At 40.0% G+C, this 19336-nt stretch overlaps 3 protein-coding genes across 3 annotated transcripts in view; all 3 read left to right on the plus strand.

The window, feature by feature from the left end:
- The first annotated feature begins 487 nt into the window (after positions 1-487).
- Positions 488-19336, plus strand: part of LOC115576586 (OX-2 membrane glycoprotein-like) — a 49234-nt gene continuing 30385 nt past the window's right edge. Inside the window, exon 1 of the mRNA XM_030409115.1 lies at positions 488-555. Coding sequence (XP_030264975.1) covers positions 501-555 — 55 coding nt within the window. The 5' untranslated portion in view covers positions 488-500. The remainder of the gene's footprint in view (positions 556-19336) is intronic.
- On the plus strand, positions 3376-7573 carry LOC115576584 (OX-2 membrane glycoprotein-like). The gene is made up of 6 exons (XM_030409113.1): positions 3376-3410; positions 4638-4976; positions 5075-5380; positions 5457-5586; positions 5708-5767; positions 5852-7573. The coding sequence occupies exons 1-6, from the start codon at positions 3404-3406 to the stop codon at positions 5970-5972; spliced, it is 963 nt and encodes a 320-aa protein (XP_030264973.1). The 5' UTR covers positions 3376-3403; the 3' UTR covers positions 5973-7573.
- LOC115576576 (OX-2 membrane glycoprotein-like) lies at positions 7994-18626 on the plus strand. The gene is made up of 7 exons (XM_030409104.1): positions 7994-8234; positions 11371-11709; positions 11906-12193; positions 15747-15764; positions 15839-15962; positions 17372-17434; positions 17522-18626. Exons 1-7 carry the CDS (start codon positions 8180-8182, stop codon positions 17691-17693), a joined length of 1059 nt encoding a protein of 352 aa, XP_030264964.1. The 5' UTR covers positions 7994-8179; the 3' UTR covers positions 17694-18626.

Here is a 19336-nt window from a genome sequence, read left to right on the forward strand (position 1 = left end):
AATTGTTTTAAATGCTTTATCTTCTGAAATGTTTCTGTATATTTGTACGTTTTGCACACCTTATTAAAATGTGATTTAAAGACAAAAAAAGTGTTTCTGTGTCTGCCTGATGTTTCTGTTGCCATAGAATTGAATTCAACAAGAAGAGCCACCAGTTGTATATTTGAGCTGCTGTATTCATGTTTAAATCTCTGTACGTCACAGACATCAGTCTGTGATCACTGTGTTATGACGTGGAGAGTCCTGAGTTTACACGGGACTGAAGAAGCGAATGTGATTGGTCATGATGTCCACAACTTGTTACACACACAATGTGACGTATTTGTTTTGATCACGCCCAGTGGTTCATATCTTCTGGTGGATTGGTCATTCCACCCCACGTGTCAGATTTCACTACAACAGTCAGTTGTAGCTCCGCCCACATGAAAATAACGTCTCTAACTGTAACTTTCACTTTCAAGCACATTGTGGCAGGAGATATGCCTGCAGTCTGCAGCAAAATGCCGTACAGTGCAGTTCTACATTTACTTTGTGTGTTTGGACTCTTACAGAACGGTAAGAAAGAGACGATACAGTCATTTTTATGCAGCTGAGAAACTTCTTGCTCTTAAACTGAAAGCACAGCTGTGAGACTGCTGACTGCTCTTTGTTTCTGCCAGAGTGAGATTTGCTGCCAAAACGTGGTCTGCATCTGTTTCCTTAACTTATTCATCCATTCATTGTGCTCATATCAGTGTTTGTTCTCCAACATAATGCCAAAAGATGCTCTTTTTATGTAGAACATGCAGGAAGACTTTTGACTCATTTTTTTTGTCCATATGCAACTCATACCATGCCACCGTAAATCATAACTTCGTAGAGGCTCACCATATCATTCAAAAAGTTATACACTGGGAATCATTTATTGTGCTTAACTTTCTTGTTTATTTGTCCTAAACAACCAACAGTGCGTATCACTGCTTACTTAACTGTTATATTAGTAAATCATAATTTTAAGGCTCTCAGGCATGTAATGTCTACCCGTGTTCTCATCTTTCGCCTCCCTCCAACCCTCCCAGATCCCCGATTCTTCTCACCATCTTCCTTTTCTCCCAGTGTATGGGACTACTTTATGCATAATTCATTGATATGGATGAATATCAAAATATGAAGCCCTAACCAAGTTGTGTAAACTAACTGATCATGTTTTTAATGATGATGATTTAATGATCAAGTCTGAAAATACATTTGTTTGATTCTGAATAATTTAGGGTATTTTTATTGGGGGGGACAATTCATGTTTTTCAGAAACTAGTGCATTGCCCGTAGGAAGCATGTATTCCTATAGAAAAGTGGGAGGTTAAGTAGCTTTTTCATGGATGGCCAAATGAGGCTGTGTTTGAAAGCGGGACATTAGGGATATAATTGGCCGTTTTTGACTACTTTTGATTATACCATTATATTTTACCTTAAAAACTATTTACCTTACCTTGTTTGGTGTAATTATTTTCAGCACAACCTCACATGTGTGACAGTACAGTTATTTTTTCATTTTGACAAATTATATTAACACAATGGACCTAAAATCAAAAAAAGAAAAACATAAAATCAGAGTACGAAAAAGTTATTTTTTACTGTGAAAACCACAAATATGTTTAACGAACCATTTTTATTACTCATAATGCAAATATAAATTGTCTGCTAAATTTGTGCATACATTTTTTAATTTTATAAAGTTACATATGTTACTATTTACATTTAAATGCAGGCAATGCCTCAGGCTCTATGGAATTAGATTTGTGCCAAAAGAAACAAACAAAACTTCTTAAATGTCAAACAAAAATAGGAATTTGAGAGAACATAAAACTCATTTCAAAAATAAAACTTAGAACTTGCAATCAAATCATTTGTCAAATAGTGTAAAATAATGGTCTTTTACTCTTCTAATAATGCATTATTTTGTTTACGGTTCCCTCTGCTGGTCTCTCTCTGCTCAGACTTTTGCGCTGACTCTTAGCTTTGCAGTCTCTCTGCAGCTCTTCCTCGTTTGCGCTCCCTGACTTTTTGTTTGCAGTTTTGGCACAAACCTCTCGGGTGGGCGGGCCTTTTCAGCAGAGCGTCCTCATTGGCTAGTTAGTTGTTGACTGACACAGCTCAGTACCTATGTGTAGGTAGGTAGCGCGCTAAATGACCCCGGCTTTAAAATGGAGAGAAGAAGAAGATGACGACGACAGGCCTGGATCAAGAGGGCAGGGGCCCCTGGGCACAATTCTTGGATGGCTCCCCGCATACAAACACGCACACACACACCAGTGTTTCCCCTAAATGCATTCTGTGGCGGTGTCCCGCTGCTGGTTTATAGAGCAAGCAGGTTGTATTAGTAAACTGGAGATAATATTTCCCCTAGATTTTTTTGTAGCAGCGGTGCTCTGAGTCGGTAACCTAGCCTACCTAGAAATTTTTGAAAAATAACCCTTTAAATGGTGACTACTGGTGAGATATTTAAAAAAAAAAAATCATTGTCAGAATTTCAGAAGTCAGAAGACATGAGAAAAATAGTGTAGAAGTTGACATTGCTGCTTGAAAATACGTGAACCTCTTGAGCATTAGAGAACTTTTTTACCATTATTTCCTTAGATTTTTAATGGAAACAGAATCTGTTTGAGAAGTCAGTGGGTCACATGACATGGAAGCTATTGAAAAAACTGCAATTATTTTGTATTAATATATTTGTGCTAAGTAATTTAATGACGGTCCCTAAAACAGTTGTCTGGGATTCAGCGAGGCTCTGGGAGGTGAGCTGACCGTCCTCCTGCTGCTCACACTGGGTGAACCTCAGCGAAGTCGCGGCTGGACCCGAGAGAATATCCGCCGAATATCCAACCTGAAACTAACTTCACCCCGGTTCGATGAGTCGCCTTTTTCAGCCTTTGAATGGAATGATGGGTGGGTTGCCGACATCGCCGCAGACCCCTGGCACATTTTACGTGACACGATGCGGGTGGGCCGCACTGAGGACAGTCCGCCCCGGTCGACAGTCGCGCCAGCAGCGAGGGAGAGAGAGGGCGCAGCGAGCACTTAAAGTCCACGGCCCCGGGAAGCGGCGAGGTCCGGGCGGGGGGTCGCTGTCACTCAGCTTAAATGGTGACTTGTACAATACACAAATAGCAGTAATGACAATAATAATTGGTTTTAAAATAACTTAGGGTGTAGTTCTTTCACTGTGTGCAACTTAAATTCGCCCCCCCATGATATTAAACCTACAAAAATCATGTCTTTTTTTTTTTTTTTTTTTGTGGAGGCGCTGGCTCGTTGGGCCCCAGTTGCACGTGGGCCCCTGGGCCTGTGCCCATAAAGCCCATTGGGTAATCTGGCCTTGACGACAATGAAGAACAACAGTAACAACCCACAACAAGAAAAACAAATGAAATGTAAGTAGTTATGACATACATATATTGTTCTTCGTTGTCGTCGTTGTCATCCATACAGGCTCAGGCCTCCCTCAGCTCTCCTGCCGGCTCCACATTCAACAGTCTCCTCATTGTTTTGACTCAAAACACAAAAAAACAACTTAACTACACACTAAACACACGACACCAAACACTACATAACACACTAACAATACACTCCAAACACGCTAAATGTCACAAATCTCTCAACTCTCAAAACTCGTTGTCTCTATCACCGCCACTGCTGCTGTCACTCTTCCCCCTGTTCCTCAGCAACCAAATCACGTGTTTTGCCATATCATTTTGTGATTGGTTGGTGTGGCGCCTTTTTCCACCAATAAGGACGTGTTTTTTTGCTTGCAAACACTTGCTGCTTGCGGACACGCTCGTGACAAAAGCCCGTTTTTACCGTTTCTTCCTGCACCAGACAGAAAGCAAACGTGACAGCGATGTTCGTGAAAAGCATGGCGGACATTATTTATCATAAATCCGGTTTTGGATACGCCGGTGTGTCAGTCGACTCAGGACATGGGACGTGTGGGTGGGCTAGCAGCTAGCTCCACACGAACATCCACTGATTCCGATTCCAGTCTGTTGTCCTCGCGTATCCGGATCTCCACAGACCGGAACGGACTCGGTCCGGACTCGTTCAGTCTCATTAATCCACAACAGTCAGATATACACACAGAATGAGACTGAACCGCTGGTAAAATCCCGGTCCGGCTCGCCCCGCTTCAGGTATTAATCCACTTGTTTTTTAAGGTGTGTTGTCTGGATGAGCTCTGCAGTGATTGGCTCTGGTGCGCACATGGCTATGGTGGCTATGGTTGACAATGCTAGCGGAATTGTTAAAGCATTTATGAAATAATTTATTAACGGTATCATTGTAGTCCAAACAAATCCGACAATGGACACCCTTAAACCACGCAGCAGCCATGTTGAAAATCTCAAGTCAGTCTGATCCTGATCTGCAGAGATATTTGAGACACACACACACAGACAGACAGAGATTCCTTGCTTTTATAGAGAGATTGGGGGAGACATGTCCCCCCCCTGGGATCTGCACCCATGGTGCTCCTTGTTGTGATGCTCATTTAACAGTCTTTTTCCGGCTTCACACGTGACTTATAATTCATATTTTTTGTCACATTTCTAAAGACAAAAAACACCAACCACAATCACAGTACTATAATCTGTCATGTCCTGCAGGTCTGACAGAGCTGATACGAACACGGAGGACTGTGACTGCAGCTGTCGGAGAAGAAGCTGGTTTCAACTGTGAGCTTCTGCAAATTAAAGATGTTGTTCAGGTCACCTGGCTCAAGGTTTTACCTGAGGGAGAGGAGACACTTGCTTCTTACACTACTAGATTTGGTCAAAAAGTGAATCTTGCCTTTAAAGGTAAAGTAGGGTTTACAGATGCTGGACTGCAGAGCAGCTCCATCTTCATCAGAAACGTGACAGAGGAAGATGAAGGCTGCTATGTCTGTTTGTTCAACGCCGACCCTGAAGGTGCTCTCATTGGTAGAACCTGCCTCCAAGTCTACGGTAAGAACCAACCAACTTCACACAAAGCATGCTGCTGCATTGTGTCTTCATCCTCTCCACTAACTACATTTAGTTCATGTGATATCTTTTGTGTTCAGAGCTGCATGAACCCGTTCTCCATGTGAGAGAATCAGGCTCTGAGGAGACAGTGGTGTCCTGCTCGGCCACAGGTCGACCTGCTCCCACAGTGACATTAACTGTCCTGAGAGACAACGTCCACTTTCCTGGAAACAGCTCCGTCAGTGTGAACAACACCAACGGTACAGTCACTGTCACCTCTACAGCTGTGCTGACTCGTCTCCATCACATGGACACAGAGGTTAGATGTGCAGTGCGAGTGCTCTCTGCTCCTCAGAAAGAGGAGGTCAGGATGATTCCTGCTGAAGTCAAACAGTCTGCTGAAGGTGAGGAACACTTCCACACAGACTCATTTATAGAATGATGAGACCTTTAAACTCATGTCTTCTGTTTATCTGACAGGTTTCCAAGAGGATTCTGGGACCAAGAACACACTTTTCCCCATCATCATTACATTGTCTGTGGTGCTGCCCTTCTGTTGTGTTGCAGCAGCAGTCATCACAGTCCTGCTGATACGAAGACATAGAAGCAGGTCATTCTTAACTTTCAGCTCATCATTTGTATAATTTAATTAGGTAATGATTGGTTCGATCTTTTCAATCACACCAGATTTATATGTTTTTGCTCACCACTGACTTTTCTTCATCCTTCAGTCAGACACAAGGACACTCTGAGATCATGACACCACCAAAAACAACTGCACACACTCAAGAGTAAGGTCCTTTATTGATTTCTCGTAAATGTTTTTTGTTGCTTCAGACTGATGAAATTGACTCTTATGTTGTTTTTAACTAAAGGACTGAAACACCTTTGATGTGTCAAGAAAAGCAGCACTTAAGGCAACGGACTGCATCTGAGAAAAGAGAAGGAAGTGAAAGCCCAGAACCATCGCCCGGCACTCGCCAACAACTATTTTGACACAAAAAAACCCACAAGACTGGTGGCAGAACAAAACTGCCCTAAAATACGGTGACATTTGTGAAATACCTGTGTGAGATCAGTTACAACATTTGGCGTGCTACATTTATGGACATGAATGTGGACGTGACTGATATGATGTGTTGAACACAGGTCTGAGTAAAGAAGTGTTTAAATCACAAACTAATTAATTCTGTACCTGTGATGTTCCATCATTATATGAGTTTGTGATTTAAACACTTCTGTAGTCAGACGTGGATACAGATGCTCACACCTGACTGTGGAGAGAACTGGAACATCTGTACAGGAATGACTCAACTTTAAGGACAATGCAACAGTTTTTCTTTATGTTGTAACTCACACAATGCATTCTGCGCAATGATTGAAATAATTGTTTTTGGAGCCAAGAAGAACGACTAACAGTCTCCGCTCAGCAGTCACACTAAGACTTTGACAAGGTCATCTTATTGTCACCTTAAGAATATATCCAGGATAAATGGACTTATGTCTCAGCAGGATTTGGACAAACTTGTCTGTACATTTATCCTCAGCAGACTCGACTACTGTAACGGTGTCTTAACAGGACTCTCTAAAAAAAATCATCAGACAGCTGCTGCTGAAGAACCAAAACAGTAGATCACATCACTCCAGTTCTCACATCTTTACACTGGCTTTCTCTTTGTCAGAGAATAGATTTAAAACTCCTGCTGTTGGTTATGAAGCACTGAATGGTTTCAGGCCAAAATACAAAATACACTTCTGATCTGCTGCTACATTATGAAGCGTCCAGACCTCTGAGGTCGTCAGGTACTCGTCTGCTTTTAGTCTCCAGAGTCAGAACTAAACATGGAGAAGCAGTGTTCAGTTATTATGAATCACAGATCTGGAACAAACTGAAAACTGCAGGTCTGCTCTGAGTCTCACCTCGTTTAAATCAACACTGAAGACCTTTCTGTTTGCAGCTGCTTTTCACTGAAGCAATTTTAAAGGTCTGAACTGCACTGTGACTTTTATTTTCTAATCTGGTCTCTTTTAAAACTTTTTTTAAAATGAATGGTAGGCGTTTTTCTATTAGTTACAAGGTGATGGGATATTGTTATCTTTTGCTGTGTGTTTTGGTTTTGATATTTTATCATGTGGTCATATTGAGTAGGGGGCTAGTGGGTGACGTGGATGTGGGCGGGTTTATTAGTTAATATAGGCAGCTGTTCATCTCTCATTGTCGGGGGGGGGGGCTTGGTCAGTGTATTTTGATTATGAGTTTGTGCATTTTATCATGAGTTGAAACTTATTTTCGAACATCAGTGACTTCTTTTAGGAAGCGCGTCAGACGACCTCAGTGTCTCAGTGACTCCTTTTGTTTGTTTAAGTCGCTCCATCATTAGTTTAGTGAGACAACATGTCACAGCTCCACAGTTATCAGTGTTTTGTAACATCTGTGATATATTTTACACTTGTTCAAATGAAATGTATGTAACTGTACTGCTGGTTTTGTATTTTTGTTTTATAAATAAACTGAAACTTGATGAAATTACAGTCTGTACTGAATATTAATAAATGTGTGAAAGTGCTGCGTTGAAGTGATGTGCAACAATAATAAAACAAATCAATGTTTCTTATAAATCAATATGTTCTTTGTGTTATCTACAACGTCATTTAACTAATTTCTGTCTTAACAGAACAGACAGCAATCTGAGATAATCTAGTTACTGCTAGTACTGCTCCCTGATTGGTCAGGATGTACCACTGTGGAGAGGTAGAGTGCACCAGACGTCACGCGCTGTGTAAATCACATTTAACAGCAAATTAGTAATTTCTTATTAAAAAACAGTCTTTAGTTCTCATTTGATTAATACATTAACCCACGTTTGTTTCTCAGGTCTGGTTGCTTCATGTTTCGGTGAATAAGTGTTTATGTGACACCCTCGTGGATCAGCCTATCAGGAAGTCACCTTTGGACTGAAATGTTGTTTCATGTCCCTTCATGACTACTTGTAGGTGCAGATGTGGACACTTCATACTCCATATAACTCCATACCACTATCTACTGATGGATCCAAAGAGCAGAGAGTGGACTTGGAGGAACAGAAGTGTTCATACCAGAATTTGATGGAATCATATGCCAAATAATTAAGAACAGATGATCTGTGTTCACAGTAGAGCAGGTTGTTTTGCAATGTGCCATTAGATAAGACAAGCAGGAGGAGATGGCACTCAGAGTACTACTACTTTTCTTCTATACGTTGGGGATCTTTCAGAAAGGTAAGCAGAAGATGATAAAGTAATGTGTGATTCAAACTTTGTTTTTTACATGTTTGTGTCATTTCTGTTGAACCGAAATCACAGCTGTGACTCTTAAATTATGTGTTAATGTGCGTCATCACGCTGCGTTTGTATTCCAAAAATAGCTTCGCATTTTGCTTACAATGATAATTTATATTTTCAAAGAAAAAAATGCATTAAAAGTAAGTTTTTATACTCGCTGACATGGAAGGAGGCTGTGGAAGAGAAGCAGGGGGAGTGTCTGATCATGCAGAGTTTCTTCTGGTGACAAACACAGTTTATGGTTGTGGTCGAGACAGCTAAATTTTATATTTACTGGAAATTTGCCGGTTTATTTTTATCTATTTTTTTTATTTTATTTACACTGGTACGCGGAAGAAGCAAATCAAATCTTCTGGAATGTGGAATTACAGGTGGCATACCAAGGTGTGTGAGAAGGAATGTGGACTGGCACCGTATTTCTCTTATGTTGCTTCTTCAAAAGTTTACAGTAAAATGTGACAGAGAATTTCAAACAAGACATTGTAAATCCTGCAAGTATTTATCAGCAATACAGTAGTTGTGATTGTGCTAGTAAAATTTTCAGTTAGGGGCCACTGTGCTCCAAGTCTGGTGCCCTGTAAAACTGCACAACATTCAGATTGTGGTAAATGTAAAAGTGTGATTACTTTATGTGTCAAACCCTCAATCAGCATTAATAATTAACATATTACACTGGCAGGTTCTATGTATCTATTTTTTCATATAAAATATCATAAATATGGGACCATGTAAACTACTAATACAAACCTTCCTTGACATCGTCATGGAAGCAAAATTGGACATTCCACTGCTGTAAAGCACAGAGACAAGAGCTAAAACTGTGAGTCACCATCTTGGAGACTGGCTGAAAGAAATAAAATTTTCACTTTTGAACCAGCTGTGAAGTCTTTTCAGTGGTGACCTTGACTCTTTTTAAAAGGCTTATCTGAAAATCTCTCTATAAAAGCAAGGAATCTCTGTCTGTCTGTCTGTCTGTGTGTTCCTCAAATATCTCTGCGGATCAGGATCAGACTGACCTGAGACTTACAACATGGCTGCTGCGTGGTTCAGTGGTGTGCGACTTCGTATTTGTTTGGACTGCAATGACACCATTAATAAATAATTTCATAAATGCTTTACAAATTCACGAGCATTGTCCACCGGAGCCACCACAGTCACGTGCGCACCAGAGCCAATCACTGCAGAGCCCACCGCGACCCCCCATCTTAAGAAACAAGCAGATTTATACCTGCAGCGGCGCCAGCTGGACCGGGATTTTGCCAGCGGTTTGGTCCCGTTCTGTTCTGTGCATCTAAACTGACTGTTGTGGATTAATGAGACTAAAAGAGCCCGGACCGAGTCTGTTCGGGTCTGAGGAGATCCGGAGACGCGCGGACAACAAAGTGGAATCGGAATCTGTGGATGTTCGTGCGTAGATAGCCGCTAGCTAGCAGCTAGCCCACCTCCCGAGGCGACGGACCCGACTCACCAGCACATCCAAAACCGGATTTAGGGTAAATAATGTCCGCCACGCTTTTTCGCGAACATTGTCGTCACGTTTGCTTTGTTTCTGGTGCAGGAAGAAATGGTAAAAACGGGCTTTTGTCACGAAAGTGTCCAAGCAGCAAGTTTGGTTGTTGAGGAACAGGAAGTTGTGGGAGGGACCTAGGCGGATGAATGACAGGCAACAACGGTCGGTGTAGAGACAGCGATATTGAGAGTTGAGAGATTTGTGACATTTAGCGTGTTTGGAGTGTGTAGTTAGTGTGTTATGTAGTGTTTGGTGTAGTGTGTTTAGTGTGTGGTGGAGTCGGTTTTTTGTTTAATGAGTCAAAACAATGAGGAGAAGCTGAATGTGGAGCAGGCAGTGCAGCTCTTCATTGAGATGGAAGGAGCTCAGGCAGACCTGAGCACTGCATGCATTTAAATGTAAATAGTTACATATAACTTTGTACATTTTTAAAATGTATGCACATATTTAGAAAACGATAATTTATATTTGCATAAGCAATAAAAAAATGTTTGTTGAACACATTTGTGGTTTTCACAGTAAAAAAAAATCAAACTTTTTCTACTCGGATTTTATGTTTTTTTGTGTGTGATTTTAGGTCCATTGTGTTAATACAGTATGTCAAAATTAAAAAATAACTGTATAGTCAATAATTTTCAAGGTGAAATATAATGGCAAAATCAAAAATAGTGAAAAACAGCCAATTGTACCCTGGAATATTTGATTTCACAACAAACCTAAATATCCCTGACGCCCCTCCTTCAAACACAGCCTCATTTGGCCATCCATGAAAAAGCTCCTTAACCTCCCACTTTTCTATAGGAATACACTTTTCTTACGGGCACTGCACTAGTATATCAAATAAGACAAAAATCATTTCTGAGTTTGTATTATTACCATATTAATACTGTTGATATTAAATCTCTGAGTTTTATTCACCTGTCAAAAACCACATAGTGCACCTTTTTAAAGTTTGCTTTTGTTTTCATCTGCTCGTCTACTTAACTCCATTTGAGTCCTCACCATTTTGTTGCCATGACAACATCTTCTTACTGCAACTCATGGGCCAGTTTTCTGTTCTGAAGTAGCTGTTGTTGTCACGGCGACGTCACAATGATTCAGTCTGTAGATATTTCTAGATATTAAATCTTAAGGACAATTTTACTGTCGAGTCTATGACCATTATCACAAAGTGCATTTTTAATTATTTTCTTAATCAACCAATCACAGCTTTTAAAATTATTTTAAATGCAAAGTGTTCGACCACACCTGCTCACAAGAGTCTCTTCCTTTCTCAGAGCTAAATCACTCCGAAGCTCAGACTCGGTTTTAGGCAAGTTCAGGAGAGAATTCTAGGAAGCCACATCAGCACAGACCATCATGTTTGATATTTAGATTGACCACATTTCTGCGACTGGAAGTGCAGAAGAACAATGTGTCCATGCACGAGCACATGTACACAAATTCATATTTTTATATAGCAGATTATTTGTAAAGGGAAAACATATTTCCGTTGTTCTCACTCTGGCCAGTGAACACAAACATTGTTGTAAGCCTCACCTCTGAAACTTTCTCTTCCTGCAGATCTGACAGATGTGATACGAACACAGCAGACTGTGATTGCAGCTGAAGGAGATGAAGTCCTCTTAAACTGTGAGCTGATACAAAATAAAGATGTTGTTAAGGTCACATGGTGGAAGATTTTACCCAAGGAGATGAAGAATGTTATTTCTTACCACAAAAAATATGGTCAAGGTGTGAATCCTGACTTCAGAGATAAAGTAAAGTTTACAGATGTTGGACTGCAGAACAGCTCCATCATTATCAGAAACGTGACAGAGGAAGATGAAGGCTGCTATCTCTGTTTGTTCTACATTGATCCTGGTGATGATCTGAATGCTACAACCTGCCTCCAACTTTACGGTAAAGTAAAGTCATTTCTGTTGTACATTACAAAGAACACTACATGTAGAGAATTATGATTTTAATCAGTTTCACTGTTCATTATGTTCATCTCACCATACAAACTAACATACAGGACAGAAAGTATTAAGTCATATGTTGATTTTTTTGCTTCGACATCATGAATGTGACATTTTTACATATCTTTTGTGTTCAGAGCTGCATGAACCCGTTCTCCATGTGAGAGAATCAGGCTCTGAGGAGACAGTGGTGTCCTGCTCGGCCACAGGTCGACCTGCTCCCACAGTGACATTAACTGTCCTGAGAGACAACGTCCACTTTCCTGGAAACAGCTCCGTCAGTGTGAACAACACCAACGGTACAGTCACTGTCACCTCTACAGCTGTGCTGACTCGTCTCCATCACATGGACACAGAGGTTAGATGTGCAGTGCGAGTGCTCTCTGCTCCTCAGAAAGAGGAGGTCAGGATGATTCCTGCTGAAGGTGAGGAACACTTCCACACACACTGATTTATAGAACGATGACAACTTTAAACTCATGTCTTCTGATTATCTGACAGGTTCCCATGAGGATTCTGGGATTGAGATCACTTGGTTCACCATCATCACTATATTGTCTGTGGTGCTGGTCTTCTGTTGTGTTGCAGCAGCAGTCCTGCTGATACGAAAACTTACGAACAAATAATTCTTAACTTTCAGCTCATCATTTGTCTCATTTAATTTGGTCATGATTGATTCGATCTTTTCAACCACACCAGTAAGTAAAGATGTATGTATTTTTGTTCAACATTGACTTTTATTCATCCTTCAGTCGGACACAAAGAGACTCTGAGGAGATCATGATGACACCACAAAAAACAACTGAACACAATCAAGAGTAAGATCCTTTATTAATTTCTTACTTGTAAATGTCTTGTGTTGCTTCAAACTGATGAAGTTGACTCATATGTTGTTTTTCACTGAAGGTCCGAAACATCTTTCATGTTAAGGCGATGGACGTCATCTGAGAAAAGTGACCCATCGCTTGAAACTTGAAACTATTTTGTCACAAAATAACCCACAAGACTGGTGGCAGAACGAAAACTGGCCTGAAATATGGTGACAACTGTGAAAGACGTGTGAAAGATCAGGTACAACACCTGGCATGCTGCATTTATGGACACAAATGTGGACGTGACTGAATGAGTTAGTAATTTAAACACTTCTGTAGTCAGACGTGGATACAGATGCTCACACCTGACTGTGGAGAGAACTGGGACATCTGTACAGGAATGACTCAACTTTAAGGACAATGCAACAGTTTTTCTGTATTTTGGACTCTCTAAAAAAAAACTCATCAGACAGCTACTGCTGATTCTGAACGCTGCTGCTCGAGTCCAAACAAGAACCAAAACAGTAGATCACATCACTCCAGTTCTCACATCTTTACACTGGCTTTCTGTCTGTTGGTTATGAAGCACTGAATATTTTGGGCCAAAATACAAAATACACTTCTGACCTGCTGCCACGTTATGAACCGTCCAGACCTCTGAGGTCGTCAGGTACTCGTCTGCTTTTAGTCTCCAGAGTCAGAACTAAAGCGCAGTGTTCAGTTATTATGAACCACAGATCTGGAACAAACTCTGAAAACTGCAGGTCTCCTAGTTTAAATCAAAACTGAAGACCTTTCTGTTTGCAGCTGCTTTTCACTGAAGCAATTTTAAAGGTTTGAACTGCACTGTGACTTTTATTTTCTAATCTGGTCTCTTTTAAACCTTTTTCTATTTTAGCCGACTTCCCTATTTCTTAACTTGTTTTAATGTTTTGTTTCTAGGTGTCTTCTTACTTGTTTTTAATTGTATTTTAAATGCATTTTTTAAATGTCTTTTAATGTTATTTGTATGCTCCTGTAAATCAGTATGTGTAATATCAAATGAGACTGTTTACATCCTGAATATCAATAATGAACTGTGTTAAAGGAGTGGTCAATGATGTCAACAACAGGTCATAAAAACTACCTCGGAAAAGATATGTTATTGAGCTAAATTGTGTCCTAAGATTGAAACTGTGGTCATATGAAGAGTGCATGTCATTAGTTTAGTGAGACAACATGTCACAGCTCCACAGTTATCAGGACTGTGACAGAACCAGATGAAGGCTGCTGTTCCTATAACAAGTGTTTTGTAACATCTTTAAAATATATTTTACACTAGTTCAAATGAAATGTATATAACTGTACTGCTGGTTTTGCATTTTTTATAAATAAACTGAATCATGATGAAATTACAGTCTGTACTGAATATTAATAAATGTGTGAAAGTGCTGCGTTGAAGTGATAAAACAAATCAATGTTTCTTATAAATCAATATGTTCTTTGTGTTCTCTACAACATAATTGAACTAATTTCTGTCTCAACAGAACAGACAGCAATCTGAGATAATCTAGTTCATGTCCATCTACTGCTCCCTGATTGGTCGGGATGTACCACTGTGGTGGGGTTGAGTGCACCAGGTGTCCCGCGCTGTTTAAATCACCTTTAACAGTAAATTAGTCATTTCTTATATCTGACATTTTTTAGTTATGATTTAGATAATAAGATTAGCCTGCACGCTTGTTTCTTGGGTCTTGTTGCTTCATGTTTCGGTGAATAAGTGTTTATGTGACACCCTCGAGGATCAGCTTACCTGGAAGTCACCTTTGGACACCTGTGAGCGCAGCCTACACTTACAGGCGGGAGATTTGAATATTGGCGGTTCATTCAGCGTGCTGTCTGCAGCAGAGATGGAGCACCGGTCACTCATTCATCTGTTGTGTGTGTTGGGAGTCTTTCAGAAAGGTAAGAGAAAGATGATACAGTAACATGTTTCACATATTTCATTAAGCTGTTAAACTGACATTATTAGTAGTTCATTTTTATCTGTCAAATTCACCACATTTTCATCTTAAAGCTATAAAAAAAAAAAATTCATCCACAAGCACAGTGTTAAGATACTTTGATCTTTCTAAATCATATTATTTGTTCGGAGTATATTCCCGGCCATAAAGTGAGCTTGAACAGAGTGCTAAGATTATATTTTATCATTTATAAAGGTAAAATTGTATTTCCATTTGTTCTCCAAAACAATTTTACAAGATGCTCTTTTAATGTAGAACATGCAGGAAGACTTTTGAAACTAAATGTCCTTCTATGATTCTTGTTGTTCAATGTGAATATAAAGGTAAAAGTCTATTTCTGGCTTCACACAGGACTAATAATTCATGTTTTATGTCAAATTTTGAAAGTAAAATCCACCAACCACAATCACAGTACTAATAATCTGTCATGTCCTGCAGGTCTGGCAGATCTGATACGAACACGGAGGACTGTGACTGCAGCTGTTGGAGAAGAAGCTGGTTTCAGGTGTGAGCTGCTGCAGTCTAAAGATGTTCTTCAGGTCACCTGGCACAAAGTTTTACCTGACAGAGAGGAGACACTTGCTTCTTACACTACTAGATTTGGTCAAAAAGTAAATCCTGCCTTTAAAGATAAAGTAGGGTTTACAGATGCTGGACTGCAGAACAGCTCCATCTTCATCAGAAACGTGACAGAGGAAGATGAAGGCTGCTATCTCTGTTTGTTCAACGCCGACCCTGAAGGTGCTCTCATTGGTAAAACCTGCCTCCAAGTCTACGGTAAGAACCAACCAACTTCACACAAAGCATGCTGCTGCATTGTGTCTTCATCCTCACCACTAACTACATTTAGTTCATCTTATATCTTTTGTGTTCAGAGCTGCATGAACCCATTCTCCATGTGAGAGAATCAGGCTCTGAGGAGACAGTGGTGTCCTGCTCGGCCACAGGTCGACCTGCTCCCACAGTGACATTAACTGTCCTGAGAGACAACGTCCACTTTCCTGGAAACAGCTCCGTCAGTGTGAACAACACCAACGGTACAGTCACTGTCACCTCTACAGCTGTGCTGACTCGTCTCCATGACATGGACACAGAGGTTAGATGTGCAGTGCGAGTGCTCTCTGCTCCTCAGAAAGAGGAGGTCAGGATGATTCCTGCTGAAGTCAAACAGTCTGCTGAAGGTGAGGAACACTTCCACACAGACTGATTCATAGAATGATGAGAAATTTATTTTATGTCTTTTTTTATCTGACAGGTTTCCATGAGGATTCTGCGAGCAGGATCACATGGTTCACCATCATCACGACATTGTCCGTGGTGCTGGTCTCTTGTGTTGTAGCAGTCATCACAGTCCTGCTGATACAAAGACATAGGAACAGGTAATTCTCAACTTTGGCTAATCATTTGTCTTATTTAATTTGGCAACAATTGATTCGATCTCATCAGACAACAACGGTGAATAAAAGACATTTGCATTTCCGGCGGAAATAGAGTGTGAATGCTGACGCTGAAGTGATTCCTGATATCTGCTGAATGTACTGGAAAATACTTGTCGGAAATGCATAAAACTATAAGAATGAATGGTCAAGAATTTGCAGAAAAGGCTGAATTTTTCAAAAGCGGAAAAGGCACAAAGGCTGAAAATAATAGGCTGAATGGGCAAAAAAGGCTGAACAGTTTGATAGCTGAACATTTTGATCGCTGGACAGTTTCTCTGGCTGCACATAGGCTGGAGCAGTAGCAGAACCAAAGTTGGAAATGTCCCGATAAGAATTAATGGGAGAACACCTCCCAAACTCCTGTGAGTCTAGAAAAAAGTGCAATATTTATGACCCAAATATTTATACAGTGAGTAACAGGAGAAATTGCTGAATCCTGTGATGTGTTTTTTTATTTCTGTATAGTGAAAAATGAGGGCAACAGAGCGAGAGACAAAAGTTGCTCTCCTCCAAAAATTTAGGCTCAAAATTAACATTGCCATTTATGGGGGAGTTGCTGGAGTGCTTGTCACTCTCGGGCTTCTACAGCCAAAAGTGTAAGTCCTACATCTGAAATAAGACCATCAGCTGCTAGCCAACAAGGTATTTTCTATGTGAAGTAAAATATTTGGGATCCAAATCAAGGTGAAGATCATTTTTTCTCCAGTTTTTCCAGCTGCTCTCCACTCAAGTGATGATGTCACGCAGTCTTGCTGATGCAATAAACACCCATTATAAAATCAGAAGACAAGTTAAAAATCCTTCAAACTGAAACTGTGTTGATTTCAAAACCGTAAAATATTTTAAAAAGCTTAATACAGGCCCAGTAGTTCAAGGTATTCTGACTATTTTAAAGTTGGAATGGTGTCTGTAGCTAGGACAAGAAAAGGGTTGAAATTAGATGAGTTTTGAAGAGGATTTGAAGATTTTTCTATTTACTTCCATTGTAATGTTTTTTTAAACAAAGCTGAATAGTTGAAAAAGCTGAAATGTCAGAAAGCTGAAAAACACAAGACTGAAAGGGCTTAAAAAGCTGAACATTATGATAGTTGAACGGTTTGTCTAGCTGAACATATGCTAAAGTAGTAGCAGAACACAATTTGAATAATTCTCCATAAGAATTCATGAGAAAAAAAGCTGAACATTTTGACAGTTGAATGGTTTCTGTAGCTCAAAATTTGTAGGAGGTGAAGCGAAGCAGGCTGAAAAACATACAGAAACCTGAATAATATTAATACATTCCTGAAGAACAATAGTGTGAATGCAATTAATATGTTTTTTTTTCAACTTTGACTTGCTTCATCCCTCAGTCGGAAACAAAGAGACTCTGAGGAGATCATGACACCACAAAAGACAACTGAATACACTCAAGAGTAAGACCCTTTATTGATTTCTCATTTGTAAATGTTTTTGTTGCTTCAGACTGATTAAATTGACTCATATGTTGTTTTTCACTGAAGGACCAGAACACCTTTGATGCATCAAGATAACGAGAACTTAAGGCAGCGATCAGCTGAGAAAAGTGAAGGAAGTGACAGCCCAGAACCATCGACCAAAACTTGCCGACAGCTATTTAGTGACACAAAACAACCCACAAGACTGGTGGCAGAACGAAAAGCTGGCCTGAAATAGACCTGTGTAAGATCAGTAACAACATTTGGCTTGCTGATTTCAGTTCTCTGTTTTTATTTTACTTCACAGACTAACAACTGTTTTGTAACATCTGTCATAGGATTTTTTTTTACACCAGTTCACTGTTGCATCCAGACGTAGAAGTACCATCCTGTATTTTTTAGGGATGCAAGATGTGGATTTTTTTCAGCCGATATAATAACCAATGATTACCTGACTCGTGGCTGTGAAGTCTTGTGAAGAAGCGTATCACACCACAAGAAACAAAAAAACACTAATGAGAAAGACAATTTTTTTTACATTTTTACTTTTTTTACTTTTTTATTGCTTCTTCTCAACATGATTTAGTCTTCACACTGTTTTTGACTTTCCATGACTCACTGTATTTTGTAATGAAGCCAATTGTGATGCACTGAACTCTTCATGGATCATTTAACATTTGTTCAGACAGATTTCGAAATTGACTGATTTCTTGCTTTATTTCAGGGATGAAAACGTGTTTTTCTGTCTGTTTTATTGCTCACTTTTATTACTACTGCCGTTCAATTGTTGAATTCATGTAGAAACTGAAAAACGTTTTTATATGAAGGATCAAAACACGTTTAATGCAGGAAGAGAACGAGCTACAAGGGACCACCTGAAAGCATCGTCTTCAACAGGAAGCTGTCAAAAGTGTTTCTCAGACGTGTCAATTAAAAATGTAAATATGTGATAAAATTGTCAATTAATTTACCTTTCACAAAGGTAAGAGAAAGATGATACATTAACTCGTTTCAGACATTTTATACAGCTGTACGTGACGTCATCTCTGTTAAACTGACAGAACAGCTGTGGCTTCTGAATGGTATTGGATTATTGAAGTTGCGTCATTATGCGCATTTCACGCGGGTGATTTTACGCGGTTAATTTTAAATGTACTTTTGAATTTGATAACGCATATATTGATATTATATAGCCTAGTTTATTTTGGAAATGATATTTCCATTTCCCATTGAGCACGCGGCTCTTCTCTCTCTATCATCTACACTTCTATTTCTCCCATATGGCCAATAAAAAAGTGATCAGGATAATATGTGTAAATGTCCACAAATTGAGAAGGGCAAGACAACTTGTACAGTACAGAGCAACACATGTTAAGAGCCCTGCTCCCACGTTGGGTTGTACATTCTAGTTTTCATGTCAAGGATATGCAAAGGACACACCTGAGTGTTCTCGCTAATGGCTCCTTTGATGAACCTCCTCTCTCCTCGCTCCCCTCTCTTCAAGGAGCATTTTAAGGACCTCCTTAAAAAATGGCACACTGAGATTGATTTCTGGGTCACAGGCCTGGACTCCTCTTGCCTCGTGTTTGTCTCCTCTGCTTACAAGTGTGAGGGATTGAAACAGAAACTATAGAAAGCGGGGAGACAGTTTGAAGCCTCACCTGTGAAACTATCCTCTCCTGCAGGTCTAACAGCGCTGAAACGAACAGAGCAGGATGTGATTGCAGCTGTAGGAGACGAGGCTTGTTTAAGCTGCCAGCTGCTTCAATCTAAAGATGTTGTTCAAGTCACCTGGCAGAAAGTTTTACCTGAGGGGGTGAAGAATGTTGCTACCTACACCCAAAGATTTGGTAAAAGGGTGACGTCTGGTTTTCAAGGAAA

The sequence above is a fragment of the Sparus aurata genome, chromosome 24 (genome assembly GCF_900880675.1).
Source record: "Sparus aurata chromosome 24, fSpaAur1.1, whole genome shotgun sequence".
NCBI lineage: Eukaryota > Metazoa > Chordata > Actinopteri > Spariformes > Sparidae > Sparus > Sparus aurata.